Source organism: Ochotona curzoniae, unplaced genomic scaffold, assembly GCF_017591425.1.
Source record: "Ochotona curzoniae isolate NIBS_2020 unplaced genomic scaffold, NIBS_Ocur_1.0 contig_2294, whole genome shotgun sequence".
Lineage (NCBI taxonomy): Eukaryota > Metazoa > Chordata > Mammalia > Lagomorpha > Ochotonidae > Ochotona > Ochotona curzoniae.
In genome coordinates this window covers 2431047-2445702 of record NW_024465405.1, presented here as the reverse complement: position 1 = coordinate 2445702, position 14656 = coordinate 2431047, and the positions used below count along the sequence as shown (strand labels likewise).

Here is a 14656-nt window from a genome sequence, read left to right as displayed (position 1 = left end):
GTCCCAGGATTTCTGGCTAATAAGAGCCCACAGCACACATTCTTTGAAAGAGTTCTCAGATGTGAATGAATATATTGATTGGTCTTCTCTTAAGTAGTTTGTATCCTCATCCATCCCCAATGATGGAATCATTTGTTTTTCTTTCCAGAAAACAAGTTTACAGTTACACAGCTGTCACAGTGCCCATGGCAAAGCTGTTCCTCCCTCACTGGCAAGTCCAAGATGCAGAATGGACTCTAAAAGCACCCTGGCAGCAGACCACATTTTCACCTACAAGATGGTAAGAGTGATAGTGGATGTTGTGGCTTTCTAAAAATCTGAGAGCAGTTGCTTTGTAGTTAAGTTTTATGACCATTCCAGGAGCAGACAGACAAAAGTAGTCAAGTTTCTACTGTCCACAAGCAATCAGCTCTGTGTTATCAGAACCTCACTGGAAGTATCAGAAGCCTGAGTAAACCACCCACATCCCTCGACAGAGAGATTCACAAAGAACTCCTCCTAAGGAGTAAGCTGTGATGACACCTCGATGACACCTGCATTTGCATGCACCTGATAAGAATTTTGTCAGTCAGATCAAGATGTGCTTGCTCTGTGGTCAGACCCTATGGCATTGGCCACAGCAGCTAGGCCCAAGAACAGGACGTTAACCTGTTACTGACACAGGTGCCCCTTGCTTGGCAAAAGAGCTGCTCCCATCTTTCTCCATGTCTAGGTTTGGGACTTGGGAAACCCAGACAACACAAGGTGTGGCATCTCGAGGCAGAAGAAGCAGATGTGCAGGACGACAGCAGAGGAGAAGTGGGCACGAAGGAGCAACTGAGCCCCCACATGCCCAATTGCAGTCCCTACCCACTCCAGAGGCCCAGTCACTCCTCGGGGGACATTGCTGTTTCCCAATAGCAAATCCTCCTTTTTCGATTAAGCTGCTTGAGTTTCTGCTATCTAATGGTCTGAATTACAACTAAGTACAAAAATTGTCCTTACTCAGAACTTTTGCCAAAGCACTTGCAACTTTCTACAGCTATAAAGACACAGCCAGAGAACAGAGCCCAGGTCAGCCTTCCGCAACTAAGCTTCTTGCCTTCGTGTTGAGACAGCTCCCTGAAGTCACACTCTTCTGGCCAAGAAGAAACTGTCAATCACAGCAGATCAGTTTCCTCCAGCATCCTCCTATTCAGGCCTATGATTCAGTTGGCAGTGTTCATCCATCCTCTCATTCATTCTTGATCACTAACCAGACTGAGGGTCGACCATGTGCCAAGCTAGCAGGGTTGCTTCTGTAACTTCAAACCTGTGAGCATTGTATCTAGTGAATGTCTAATTAGAAGGAAAGGCCACAGAGGAAAAAAAGAAAAAAATAATAAGAATCCAAGAAAAGCCTGAGAGATGAGCCAGTTACACAGACACCTGAGCATGCTGGGTGTTGACTGGCAACTGCTATGAAACAGCATTTGATGCCAACACATCATGCGGTGTGCTCCCAGACTCGGGAGAGTGATAACCTCTCTTGGTGATTTGGTCAACTCTTGCCAAAGCCAGATATTCAACAAGAGAAGTCAACTCCAGGAAACACAAGACACAGGCTGTCCTCTCTACCAATTATCCATTCATAGCCAACCAACTAAACATTGAAAACATTGGAGGGGGGGAATGTGTCTGTCATTGAACATATAGCAACTCTTTTGACAGCATTTGCACTGCATTAGGTATTATTCGCCATACCTAATCTGGAGAGGATTCAGAAGACACAGAAGGATGCGTGCAGATTCTATGCAAATACCCGGACACTGGTGCACCCATGGATGTTGCTATTCTTGGGGTGGGAGGGGGGTCCCAGAACCAGCCCCTGCAGAAGCTGAGGGACACCTGCATGAGAACTTCCTGCTCACACTTCATTTCTAAGAATTGCAAAAGCAACACTAATAAGGCATTCATGTGTGTTTGTTCTAACGGTGGCTCATAATCTATTGTTGAGCAAAGGAATGGAGACAAAGAGTCACTTACGTGGCCTTTGAGTCTTTGGTAAAGAAGACACATTCCCGTTTCTTAAAATTTGCTTGGATGAAATCCACCAGCTCCTTTGGAGAAAACACATTGGATAATGCATCATTAATTTATTCTCATGTTCCACTGATATTAATGAATTCTCAACATGACCCAACCCTACTTCAAAGGTTTTAGAAATTTGCAACATATTAATAACATCTAGCATTTGTTCATGTTTTTACGGCACTTCAAGTTTTTCAAGAGAGGCATACATGTAAACTTTTGTAACAAAATGCAAATGTTATCAAAGGTTCTTGGAGTTATCTTGTACGTAAAATAATCTTATAGTCATAAGAATTCTGCTTTACCCACCAAAGCTGCCCGTGGAGGGAACACAGCATTGAGTGATCTCTTAGCATAAATCATGTATCCATTCATAATCTCATCCCACTTCCACTTGCTTTTTAAAACAAGACAGACTCCCAAAATTCCTTCAGTAGTTGTATTTGTCCCATGGGCAAGGTGGTTAGGCATGTGGAGCCTAACTCTGATGACCAGATGTCTTTAGAAACCCAGAATTTTCTCTAAGCTCACAGAAACAAACTAGAAACAGGAGGGAAAACACTTTGAAAATTCCTACATGATACAAAGTGGGACAAGACACTTGCAACATATATTAATCTTCATAAGACTGGTGCCCACAACAAATCAGAAAAAATAAGGATGATAACTCATTGGGGGCCAGTTGTCAGGGGTGGTAAAAGAAAGAGGAAGCGCAGATGAGAGACAACACTCAGATAAACACAGGCAAAGACACCTGACCTCAGAACAGTTAGGCAGACACGAAGCAATGGACCTTGGGTCTGCCATGGGAGAGAGGCAGGATTGGAACAACATTCCAGGGGAGTGTCCACTGCCTTCCACACTTGTCCTCTAAGGAAGAGTCCACTCTGGAGACTACCATGGGGCCCAGCCATGAGTTCTCAACTTCAGGGGTGCCTTGCTTAGGGGAGTTTGAGCGGCTAGCAGCTTCCCTTCTCCCTGCAGCCCAAATCCACTTCCTGCAAGCCACCGGCCACTGGCAGCTACAGACAGCTCCAGGTCAGGCAGCCTCACAAGACAGAATAACCATCCATCCCCACAGTGAGGTCATTGCCAACCTGGCACACCTGAAGGAGGAGGGAGTGTCCAGAACCACTCTCCTGGGAGTAAGTCCACACTGTCCCCCTCCCTGGCCCCCTTACCCTGCTGGTTATGAGGTATCAGAGAATGGAGACCACCAGTCCCTTCTTCCTGATCCTTTGAATACAAGTTTCCCCATCACTCCTGTGTGCTATGCCCAGAACCCACAGAGGGGAAAAGTTCACCTGCACCCATCTGGCTTCAACCCAAAGAGCACTTTGCAGGGATTCCCAGCAAACTCCCAAGGATTTGGGCCACCCTCCGCTGTCTTCCCAGGCACATGATCAGAGAGTTGGATTGAAAGTTCAGCAGCCAGGACTTGAACTGGCATCCACATGGAACACATGAGCCACAGGCAGCAGTTTTACCCATTACATCACAGCATCAGCCCCCTATTCTGTTTCTCACTTGGAATGAGGGGGGGTGGGTGTGGTGCAAGGACATTTGTTGTAACAGCCCTGACCCTTGACCCTTGCAACAATTGGGGGCCAGGAGGCCCGTGGGACCCATGGGAAGAGGTGGGGAAGAGACCCATGGGAATCAGCTGCCCCAGGCCCAGGGACCCATCTTCAGGGTATTCTAGGAGACACGTGGCACTTGGGCTCCACGGAGAAAGGAAAAGAGGGAATGCAGGAGAATCAGCCTCTGCCTTTGCCCACTGTTCAGTTCTCAGGGCTTCAGAATGAAGATGAAGGACAAGCGCCCCCGGGGCCTGAGGTGCAGGGTTGGCTCAGGCAGTAAGCACTTCCTTAGCTCTTGCCCCCTGGGCACCTTGTGTGCCAATCCTCAGCCCAAGAGGTGGCCCAATGGGAGGAGTGGAGACGTGTTTTGCTGGGGTGTGTATGTGTGCAGGTGTGCATGTGTGTGCGTGTGGGTGGGTATGTTCCTGCTGCTCAGTCTTGCAGAGTCATCCTTCCATAGCTCCCCAAGCCAGCCCAGCACTCTCAGCTTTGGGCTCTCTTCCCTTCCATCCTTCCCCTTCCTTCCCCAACTGCTAATGCTGTAGTCAGAGGGAGAGTTCAGGTGGACAGGTACACTTGGGGCAAGGCCTGGAAGGGGACTACAGCACTTCCTGCAGGACCCTCACGTAGAGTCCATCCCAAGACAGCACTGGGCACACGGGATCCTGAAGGCAATGTGAAGGCTGTCCTGGGATGGATGGGGAGGCACCTGCTGCCAGGGGGCAAGGGCAGGAGGAGACGGAGGACACTCCCAGCCTAGGCCTCGGTCAAAGGCCATAGAAGGAGCTTCACACTCCAGAACCAGCAGAAGCAGCAAAGCAAAGAATTTAAAATGGAAATACTGGAGACCGACACTGTGGTTTAGCTACCCCCTGCAGTGCTGGCATCCCATGTGGGTGCCTGTTTGAGTTCCAGCTGCTCCATTTCCCATCCAGCGCAATGCCAATGCACCCTGGAAAGCAGGGAGGATGGCTCAAGTCCTTGGGCCCCTGTACCCAGGTGGGAGATCCAGAAGAAGCTCTTGGCTCCTGGCTTTGGACTGGCCCAGCTCTGGTCATTATATCCATTTGTAGAGTGAGCCAGCGGATGGAAGATTTCTCTCTCTCTCTCTCTCTCTCTCTCTCTCTCTCTCTCTCTCTCTCTCTCTCTGTAATTCTGCCTTGCAGACCAAAATAAAATAACTGCTAAGCAAAAGCTGAACTGCTTACAGAATGACCCAGGAGAGCACATGATGATACATTCTGCACTGAGAGAGGATCTTCTCACATGGCCTCCACCGCCACAACCTTGCTTTCTAAAAGGATTACAGCTTGGCCGGCAGACGTGTGACTTACGCTTTCGCTGTAGGACACATCTGTGCTCCGAGACACGCTGGAGTACAGGGTGCGTGTGCTGCCCAGGCCACCGTTCCTCCTGCTCCTCATGCTCAGCCGGGCTCCTTCGAAGGGCATCTCTTCTGCCAAGGATCAGAGCAGAGCGGTGAGTCTGGGTCACACATGGCAGAGAGCTCTATCCTCTACCCTCTTCTTTTGCTGCCCTCTGCTTGCCGGCCAGGGTTACTGCAACCCTGTCCTTCATACCTGGACTCCTCCACCCCTCACTCCTGGGTGCCACCTCCCCAGTATGGCAGCATGCATGGCACGCTTGGCACCTGCCCCAGCTAACTCTGAGAGCACAAACTGTGTCTCATCTCCCACAGTGCACCATGCCCACAGACCTGCCATACCATCGTGCTCACAGACCCGCCATAGTTCCCTGTCAGGTGAGTGAGGCTGGTGCACAAAACATACCATCAGTGGGGGAGGTGGAAGGGGTGTGGAACGGATCACGTAGGCCAGACCACGTGGCTGTCAGAATCAGAGGAATCCTGGCTCAGAGCCCGTCATATGAAGCAGGGGTGGTCGGCGTGCTCTGGGGCACCCTGGGGCTCTTAAGCAGGTGTCTGGGCTCTAGGGACACCTGGCATTTTCTGGCCATGCCTGGGTGTTCCTTGCAGGAACCTCCTCTCTGCTGACTGCTTTTTGTTCTGAGACAATCCCACCGTGTTTCAGGAGTCCTTCTTTCCTGCCCATATTCATTCTACAGACATGGCAAACAGCTCCATCCTTCCCAAGCATTTGCACCTCCCAAGTGCCCTGCTCCCAGGCCAAGCTCCTCCCTGGCTGTTCCCACCACACCCTGATGGCAATGCCTCCTCCTCACAGCCCCAAGCCCACAGTGGCCGCTCGGTGTCCTCCCGTGTCCCCTTCTCCCCTGATTCCAGCCCTGCTCCTCCCCTGGCCTGGCCCTGCCCAGTCCCAGGCTCTTCTCCCTCCTACTCCTTTCCCCAGACGTGGCAAGAGAGGCTCCAAGTGTTAATTGATGCCTCACATACATTATTGTGAAACCGCAGACCCAAAGATTCCCATACAGTAGCTAAGTAGGAGGCAACTTCATTGGCCTCAAAGCAAAAAAAAAAAAAAAAAAAAGCTGATTTCACAGCAATGGATAAAACTGTGTCCTTGATTTTTCATCTCATTTTCCTGGGATACAAAAGGAGAAAGTTGTGTAAGATGTGCAGCAAGTTGCCTGACTCTGATATGTCAAGTAATTTTTTGGAAATGTCTAAAAATGTAATTGTTTGCTGGGGCCAGTGCTATGACACAGCCAGTAAAACCACTGTGAGCAGCACCAGTTCAAGTCTCAAGTCCCTTCTGATCCAGCTCCTTGCTGTGGCTTAAGAAGGCAGAAGAGGATGACCTTAGAGCCTCGGCATCAACATGAGGGGCCAGGAAGAACTTCCAGGATCCTGGCTTTGAAACAACCCAGCTCCAATCATTGTGGTCATTTGGAAAGTGAATCAGTGGGTGCAAGATTCTCTCTCTCTCCACACCCCTCCCCCAACTTATAACTCTTTCAAATACATAAATAAATCCTTAAAACAACAACAACAAGAACATTATCATTTACAAGGCAGAGAGACGGAGAGACACGCAGAGCTGATGCCCACTGGCTCGCTGTCCAGATGCCTGCAGCAGCTGAGGCCATCTGGGGGCAGTAGCCAAAGGCCAGGAATTCAGTCCAGATCTCTCATGCAGGTGGCAGGAGCCCAGTAACCTGAACCATCACCACTGACGTCCAGTGTTGGCACCAATTGGAAGCAGAAAACAAAACCTAAGCATTCAATAAGCGCATCTTTTCTCTATAAAAATTATTTTTTAAACTATTTGAGAGGCACATAACACAGATTCCCATCTGTTGGTTCACTCTTTAGATGCTGGACCCAGCTGCCTACAGAGACTACTGCCTCCTATGGTGCACGTCAGCAGGAAGCTAGAATCAGACATGGAGCCAGAACTCAAACCCAGGCAGTTCAAAACGAGTCACTGATGTCCTGGATGGTGTCTTCACTGCTCAGCTAAACCCTCAATCCCTGCAATGCCTTCCCAAGGTCCTGTGTCTAACCAGCTCTCTGGAGCCACTTGACTGGTTATGAGATTAAGACTCCCTGCAGTAGTTAGCATGACAACCACTCCAGGCAGTTGCTGGTCTTCTACACATGTTTTTCAGAATCTAAGGCCCAGACAAGGAAGAAGGAGGAAGAGGAGGAAGAAAAGGAAGAGGAGGAGGAGACTTGGACCTGAGACAAGACTATAGGGAAAGACAGGAAGAGAACACCCATGGAAGGGGAGTTGTGGGTCCCAGGAGAGACTCAGGAAAGAGCCATCAAAGGACGACTATGCCTGTGGGAAAGAGATCTGGAAATGTGGATTCAAACTAGGAGGGTGAAAAAATGGAGAAGAACCGCATCCCCCACTGCCAGGAAAGATCCATCCACAGGGCCCAAGCCATGGACTATCATGAGGGCACCACCACATCCAACAGTCCAGGGCCCACCAGGAAACTGGGCAAAGAGCCAGACCAAGGGACACAGAGCCTTAAACACCACAGGAACACCCAAACCCTGACAAGTACAGCAGGAAGCAGCAGTGGAGGAGGGTGTTTTCAGATGACGTAATTTGAGGTTAGGAAGAAGGGGAAGAAGGGCACACACCCTCAGATGGCAGGCTGGAGGCGAGTCCTGCATAGCCAAGGCACAACCATTCAGCAGGGAGTGCGAAAATTGCCATTATTGCAACAGTTGTTTAGCCTGTGATGCCCCCATCCCATGGTGGAATGCCTTGTGTAATAAGCTGCTAAGGTTTCTGACTTCAGTGGAACTGAGTGCGTGCACGTCTGTAGGGGTTTGCATCCTCATGAGGGTCCCTTCGGTGTGTCCCCAGGGGCTGCCTGATGAACACTTTCCCCAAGACTACAAGATTAGGCTATTGCTCAGTCTTTTTTTTTTTTTTATGATGTTTACATAGTTGACCAGCGTGGGAAGGGTTGAAAACTAGGAAAAAGCAGATGACAGCACTCTTTTCTTCATTTTCTCTCTCCTTCTCCTGTATGTGGGGGAAGAGGGGAAATTAGGGGAGAAGCTGCACCCAGCACCCCAACTGTTCCCAGTACCCTGGCAAGGATGAGGAAATCCTCACAAGGTCCATTGGCTGATGGAATCCACCTTACAGTCGCCCAGATATTTGTTATCAACACCTGACTGGGGTAGCTGACCAATTCCTTCTGCCCTGCATACCCTGGCATGTCACCAGATGTCCTCTGCAGGCCCCAGTGGACTGCCATTTCCTCCATGTGCATCTGCACCTGCCATTCGTTGCTCCATCTGAGCCACTGAGGAGTTCTGGCACATGCAGTGCATGCTCAGCAAGCACAGTGGCCTTGTCAGTAGAAGTCCCTCGGAAGGCATTCCTCACCTGCATCATACTCCATCAGTGTGTTGTAGGACTCCCTCAGCAGTCCTCCCTCCTACACACACCACCCACTGCTCTGTTTTAGCCTTTCATGAGGCCCAGTCTGACACACACACTGCACGGTCAGACCACAGAGCCTACGAATCTCCCCACGGTTGGAGATCTGCATCCAGAGGTTCAGTTGGGAAGATCCCCCACAGAAATCTTGTCTGAGATGATCCCAGACCTGATTCTTGTGTGTGCTTGCCAGCACAAGGCCCGGCTCAGTTCGTCATTTATATTAGCCTATGCACACACAGCTAGTTGCAATTGCTGGGTCACTTCTATCTCCAGCCCCATTTCTTATGTAAAACAATAGATGCTGTAGCCCAGCCCAACCCTGTCCACCATATACTTGGCCCTCATGTACACCAGCAGGAACTGCAGCCTACTTGGAGCAACCCCCAGTAACCCTCACCAGGCCTACCCCCAGCCCTAGTTCCTATGCTTGCCACTATGTGCAACAGACTAGCCCAGTATGTCCGGCATCCCATTCATCTCTTGTACACATCAGTGGCTGTTGAAATCTAACTCAGCCCAACTAACCTCACTGTCCAGCTAACCCAGCTAATCTAGCTAACCTCACTGTCCAGCCCACACTTATGCTGATGGCTGCCACTGCCTGCCTAGCCAGGTCCTCCCCCAGCCCTGAAACTCATGCTCACCAGTGGAGGTTGCAGCCCTTAGGAGGGGTGCCCACAGTCTCCCTCCTGAGCCCACTCCCAGACCTTGATCTTGTACTCTTCAGGTGGTTCTGCAGTTTAACTTGACAGGACTTGCCCCTAGTCCAAGCACTTGCCAGCTGATGCTGCAGCCAACCCCAACCAGCCTGCACTTACTCTGGCTCATGCATGCACCAGTGAATACAGTCTGTTAGCCCAACCTGGCTCTCCCCCAATCCAGTTCACATGCAGGCCAACAGGTGTTGTAGCCCTGCCCAGTCTGGTCTGCCCCTGGTTCTAGTACCCACACGCACCAATGAAAGCAGTGGCACAGCAGGAGAGCTCCTTACAACCCCACTACTGGGCTCATACCTCTCCCCCGCACCCTCCCCCCGCCCCGCCGGGTCTTACATGCGCTGGTGGGTGCCGCAGCCCAGTCTGGCATGGCCCATCTCACTGCAGCATTTGCTGGTGGGTACTGTAGCCTGGCCCAGCCCAGTCTGCCTCTAGTTCCAGCTCATGCTGGTGGGTGCTACCACCCAGCCCACCCAGTTCCTAGTCCTGACCCTAATGTGGACTGACTGGTGTTGCCTCCTGACCCAGCCTGTCCTGCATCCTGTCCTGATTTTCAGATCTGCCAATGGGTGTTATGAACTGGCCCAGCCTGGCTTGCGCCTCATAACTAACCCACACATATGCCATGGGGTACTGTAACTTGGCAGGGTCTGGGCTACTTGCCTTGGTTCTTGCACTCACCTGCAGGGACTGCAGCCCAACAAAGGAATTCTCCAAGCTCCTCCATCAGGCCTCCTCCCAGTGGCAGATCTCACACACCGGTGGATCCTTGGCAGACTGACTTAGTCTACCTCCTATCTTAACAGGATCAGTGGCCTTGCCCAACCAGCCCACACCCATTCTCCTACTTACTGTTGGATGCTACAGCCCAGCCACACCTGGTCCACGCCCAGCCACACCTGGTCCACGCCCAGACACAGTTCTCACATGCTCAGCCTGTCCTTTACCTACCCTGGCTCTCACAAGCACCAATGGGTGTTGGAGACTAGTGCAGTCTGGCACTCCCCAGACCTAGACCACACCCATGCCGAGGGACACTGCAATCATATCCAGCCCAGATCGCCAACTCCATTCCGGTTCATGCACTCACCAGAGGGAATCACAACCTAGCCAGGACATCCTCTTAAGTTTTCCAACCTGGCTTATTCCCAGCCTCAGATCTTGCATGTGCCAGTGATTACTCTGACCAAGCTTGGCATAGCCCATCCCCTGTCCTGGCCTTTGCTATTGGATGCTACAGCCTGGCCTGACCCAACCTGCCCCCAGTCCTAACACTCACTGTCAGATGCTGCAGCCTATCCCTGCCCAGTCTGCTCCCATCCCTGACTCATGCAAACTTGGTAGATAACCTAGCCTGCCATGACCCACACTCCAGCCTGGCTCTTGCACATGCTGGTGGGCTAAGATCTGACCTTGCCTTGCCTGCACACCTCCTCCAGAACCAACTCACACACTTGCTGATGGGTGGAGCTACCTTGCCCATCCTGATCAACACCCAGGCCTGAATCACATGTTCACCATTGGGAGTTACAGCCCACCAGGGGAGTCTCCCAAGTTCCCCTGCCAGGTCCACTTCTGGACTAAGATCTCACGTGTGCCAGCTGGTGCTAAGTCTTTCCCTGGTATAGTCTGCTCCCTCATCCAGGCTTTTATATGAGCTGGTGGGTGTTGCAGCCTGGCCTGCCCCACACTCTATTCTTGTTTATGCTTGTGTGTGCTGTAGCCTGAACCAGCCCAGCCTATTCCCAACCCCAGAACCCATAAGCATGGGAGGGAGGCCTCATTACTAAACCACCTGTCCCCAGTGACCCACTTTTGCCCCTTATTCTTAAAGCCAATCTTTTGCTGATGTTGTTGAAAATTGGTCTAAAGTCTTCCCACTGATCAGGGGCTCTCACTTCTGCTGTCTCCTCCAGCTCTGGACTGATTGCTCCTCTCATCTCACTGTCTTCTGATTCAGCCTCCTAGGGTGTGGCAGGCCCCATGTAGGAAGGAGGTGACACTTTACCAGGCCTGGAAGACGTGATGAAGACAAGTGTGTGTGAGAGAACAGGATGGGAGCTCAAGACAGAAGCCTTGTGACTCCAGAGTTGACTCCCGTTCTTATTTCTACATGAACTTGGCACCCAGTAAAGTGTGGCAAAGGTGGGCAGCATCATGTCACCCAGTGTCACACTGGAGAATGTGCTGGAAACACACTGTGGGCTCAGCCAGCTGAGTCCTGAACAGTGAACTCTGAGGCTGGCAAGGTCTGGGCAGGTGGGGCACAGGCAGCATAGACAAGGGTTCTGTGCTGTCAACCATAAGTCACACCAACATAGCACAGGCAGTGTAGGCATGGGGCTTTGTATCCTTGACCTTAACCCACTCAACCATAAAGGGAACTCCTTGGTATGGACGCACCACACCTGCCTTTGGTCATCACCGGTGAGGTGATGGAGGACAGGGGATCTAGCATGTCACAGGGTTTCCCTTACAGGAAACCTACGATAATGAAGAGATCCACAAAACATACTTTTCCTGAGTTACACAACATTTTTGATTCTGAATCTTCACAACAAAAACTTCACTGGATCTGATGCCAGGAAAAACAAAAAGGTGCATTTATGGAGATTGTGTGTGAGGATGAAACATATTACACACACACACACACACACACACACACACACACACACACACATCCAAACAACATAGCAGGAAAAACTTACAGAGGGGAATTGGACTGATTTCAGACTTCAACACAATAAGCTAGAAGTAGCTGGAGCAACAGTCGCATTTTTTTCCAGAGGAAAGGTTGTGATCTAAGATAGGACCCTCCATCCATTCAACTGGGAGAGCCACAGAAGGGAACCCTCAGGAATGTGAGCAAAGAGTAAGGTGACCACCCCAAGCCAAGTCCAGCTCTAAGCAGGCAAAGAGCACAGGGAGCTCAGGCTAGGAGGCACAGGACAGCACTGCAATCAGACTCAGGGGAGATACACAGAGCTTTCCTTTTTGGCTTTTCAGTTTGAAGTGTCATGTTTTCCACTGGTACAAAGACTCAAATGGCTTGTTAAAATAGGAAGCAAAGAGGAGCACATGAGTGGAGGGTCCAAGAGGACGCAAGAGGAAGCCAAGTCTCACCAGCAACCTGGGAAGTCTGTCCTGGCACTGGAGGCCACTTCATCGCAATGAACATGGCCAACAGCTAGCCTCCCTGGGTCTGTGCAGTGCATTCAAGTCCACTTGCCTGAAGCCCACACAAGAAAAACTCCTGAAGCTGAGGGCAGGCATGGAGAGGGATGGCAATAAGGGAACAGCACAGGACAGGGGCTGAAATGCAGTGGCTCCAGGACTTGAACACAGTTGAGATCACTCACAGCTAGTTGTGACAGCTACATACCACCATACACTCCAATGAGTGCAGGCTGAACAGAGCTTGTAGATGACACCAATGTGGGCTTCCTGATTCTGACTTTGTAGCTGTGCCAAAAGAACAAAGGGCTGGTGTTGGTACAATTGTGCAAGGCCTGCGGCACCACCCTGATGGCAGTGAATGCACAAGGAAGCTGTGACACGAAGGCAAAGCTAACAGATGCTTCTCCTGAGCAGACCCGAGGAAAGGGCTCCCTCAGGTGTCAGAGGGCACAGCCACCTTGGCCATGTGTTTGTGGAACCACGTCCAACCTGGGTTGGCACAGCTGCACCAGTATCTCGGATAGTTGTATCTGCTCAGAGCTGCAGTGGTCTGGTGATCCTCATAGCATCCTCAACCCCCCCATGGAGAGTGCCATGTGTGCACCTCATCCACATTTCGATACCTCATAGATCAGAAGGCTGTCCATCACATCTAGCAGGACAGACAACAGTTACAAGGCACACTTTCTATTCTCTGTGGTCACACCTTGAATTTCTGAGGCATGTTGGGACACAAAGCACACCCCTGGACCAGGTCAGGAGCACCATGCACAGGTCAGCCATCTGTCAATGACCTGTGACTACCTCATGCAGCCCTGTCATGTGCCAGGCACTGTGGTAGGCTCTCTGTGTGTGCCTGCCCTCTCCGCCTTCCCAGGAGGTGCATGAATTCTGATTTCTCCCCAGAGACAGAGAAGGAGAGCAAGACACAGAACTGCCAAAGTCACACAGCTCATCGGCAGAGGACATAGACTCCAAACCCGCAAGGCCAACCCTTACACTTCAGGCTACCCTGTGCCAGAGCGCTTTGGGAAGAGCTACACCATCATTTTCCTTACAATAACATATGATCAAAATGCAAATAAAAGACCAGAAATCTCATTTGTTTGTTGCAGGAGAGACTAGCTGCAGTGTTATTCCTACTAGTGTCTCTTCTCTAATCATTTTAACGATCATAAAAATCACTCAGCAACTGCAACATAATGTCCTTTGCATTCCAAATCCCACCCCCCCCAAAAAACCCCAAAACTTGGTTTGCTATGTTATTATCCAAATACAGAAATGACATCTGGCATCTTCTAAAACTGCCTTCTAGCTTATCGATTGCAGTGACTGAAAAAACTCTAAGCTCTTCCTGTCAAACAGGATGTATAGTTCTAAGTCCTTTTGTGGAAAGAAGACAGACAGAAAGGAGGGAAGGAAAGAGAGTGGAAACTCTCTCCATGGAGCACTGAGTGAGAGAAGAGAATGTTCCAAAGGGCCCCAGACTGCTCCACTGCCATCCCTCATCAATTATTCATTGCAATGGTGAGCATGACACTTTCACAGCCTTCAAATACAAATGACACCACCCAGGAGCATTGCCTCCATTCTGGGGTTGCAACGCACTGCAGGGGGGCATGTACCTGCCTGTGCCAGTCTCTCCCCGCTAGAGAAGAACTGAGATGGGCTCTGTTCATTGGGTTGTGAGCGGGAAGCCAAATGTAGACCTGAACCTACACAGGACACCCAGCAGGACAGATGGGCACCACTCTAAATGGACTCCGGGAGACAGTGCATGGCCCTCCAGACTGGGGGAAGCAAGGTGGCATTGTTTACTGGGGATGGTGATTCCTGTGAGGTCAGGCAGACAGCTCAGGAAAGGCTAAATGTTCAGACTGTGTTCAGACTAGTGTTCATACAGGAGTGGGGTCTGGTCTTCCCACCATTTGTCTCCCTCCCACACACACCCTCCTCTCCAGGTGAACAGTTTGCTGGGGGTAAAATCGGTGACACTCCTCCCAAGGTTAGGGTTGGGGTCAGTCTTAGAGTTTCAGACAGGCTAGCTCAGGTGGTTCCTGGCAAAGATTTTCGTGGAGTGCCTTCCTTGGAACAAGGTTAGAAAGGTTTATTTGCCATCTTTTTAGCAGCTTGGATGGCTGAAGAGAAATCAGGGAAAATAGCAAAGCCTCAGATGCTCCTGAAGTTTTACTAATCCAAAGTTGTGTCCCAAAGAGCAGAGGTGAGAAGCAGGAGGGGGCTTTGAGGTCTTCCTGGCTTCCAAGAATCCTTTCAGCTTCTTGGT

At 50.6% G+C, this 14656-nt stretch overlaps 1 protein-coding gene across 1 annotated transcript in view; it reads right to left on the bottom strand.

Moving 5' to 3' along the window:
- Window positions 1-5082, bottom strand: part of TRPM8 (transient receptor potential cation channel subfamily M member 8) — a 69935-nt gene extending 64853 nt beyond the window's left edge. The window contains exons 1-2 of the mRNA XM_040972476.1: window positions 4964-5082; window positions 2005-2078 (exon numbers count right to left, since the gene is read on the bottom strand). Of these exons, the coding sequence (XP_040828410.1) occupies window positions 2005-2078; window positions 4964-5080 (191 nt within the window). The 5' untranslated portion in view covers window positions 5081-5082. The remainder of the gene's footprint in view (window positions 1-2004; window positions 2079-4963) is intronic.
- Between the last annotated feature and the right edge of the window lie 9574 nt (window positions 5083-14656).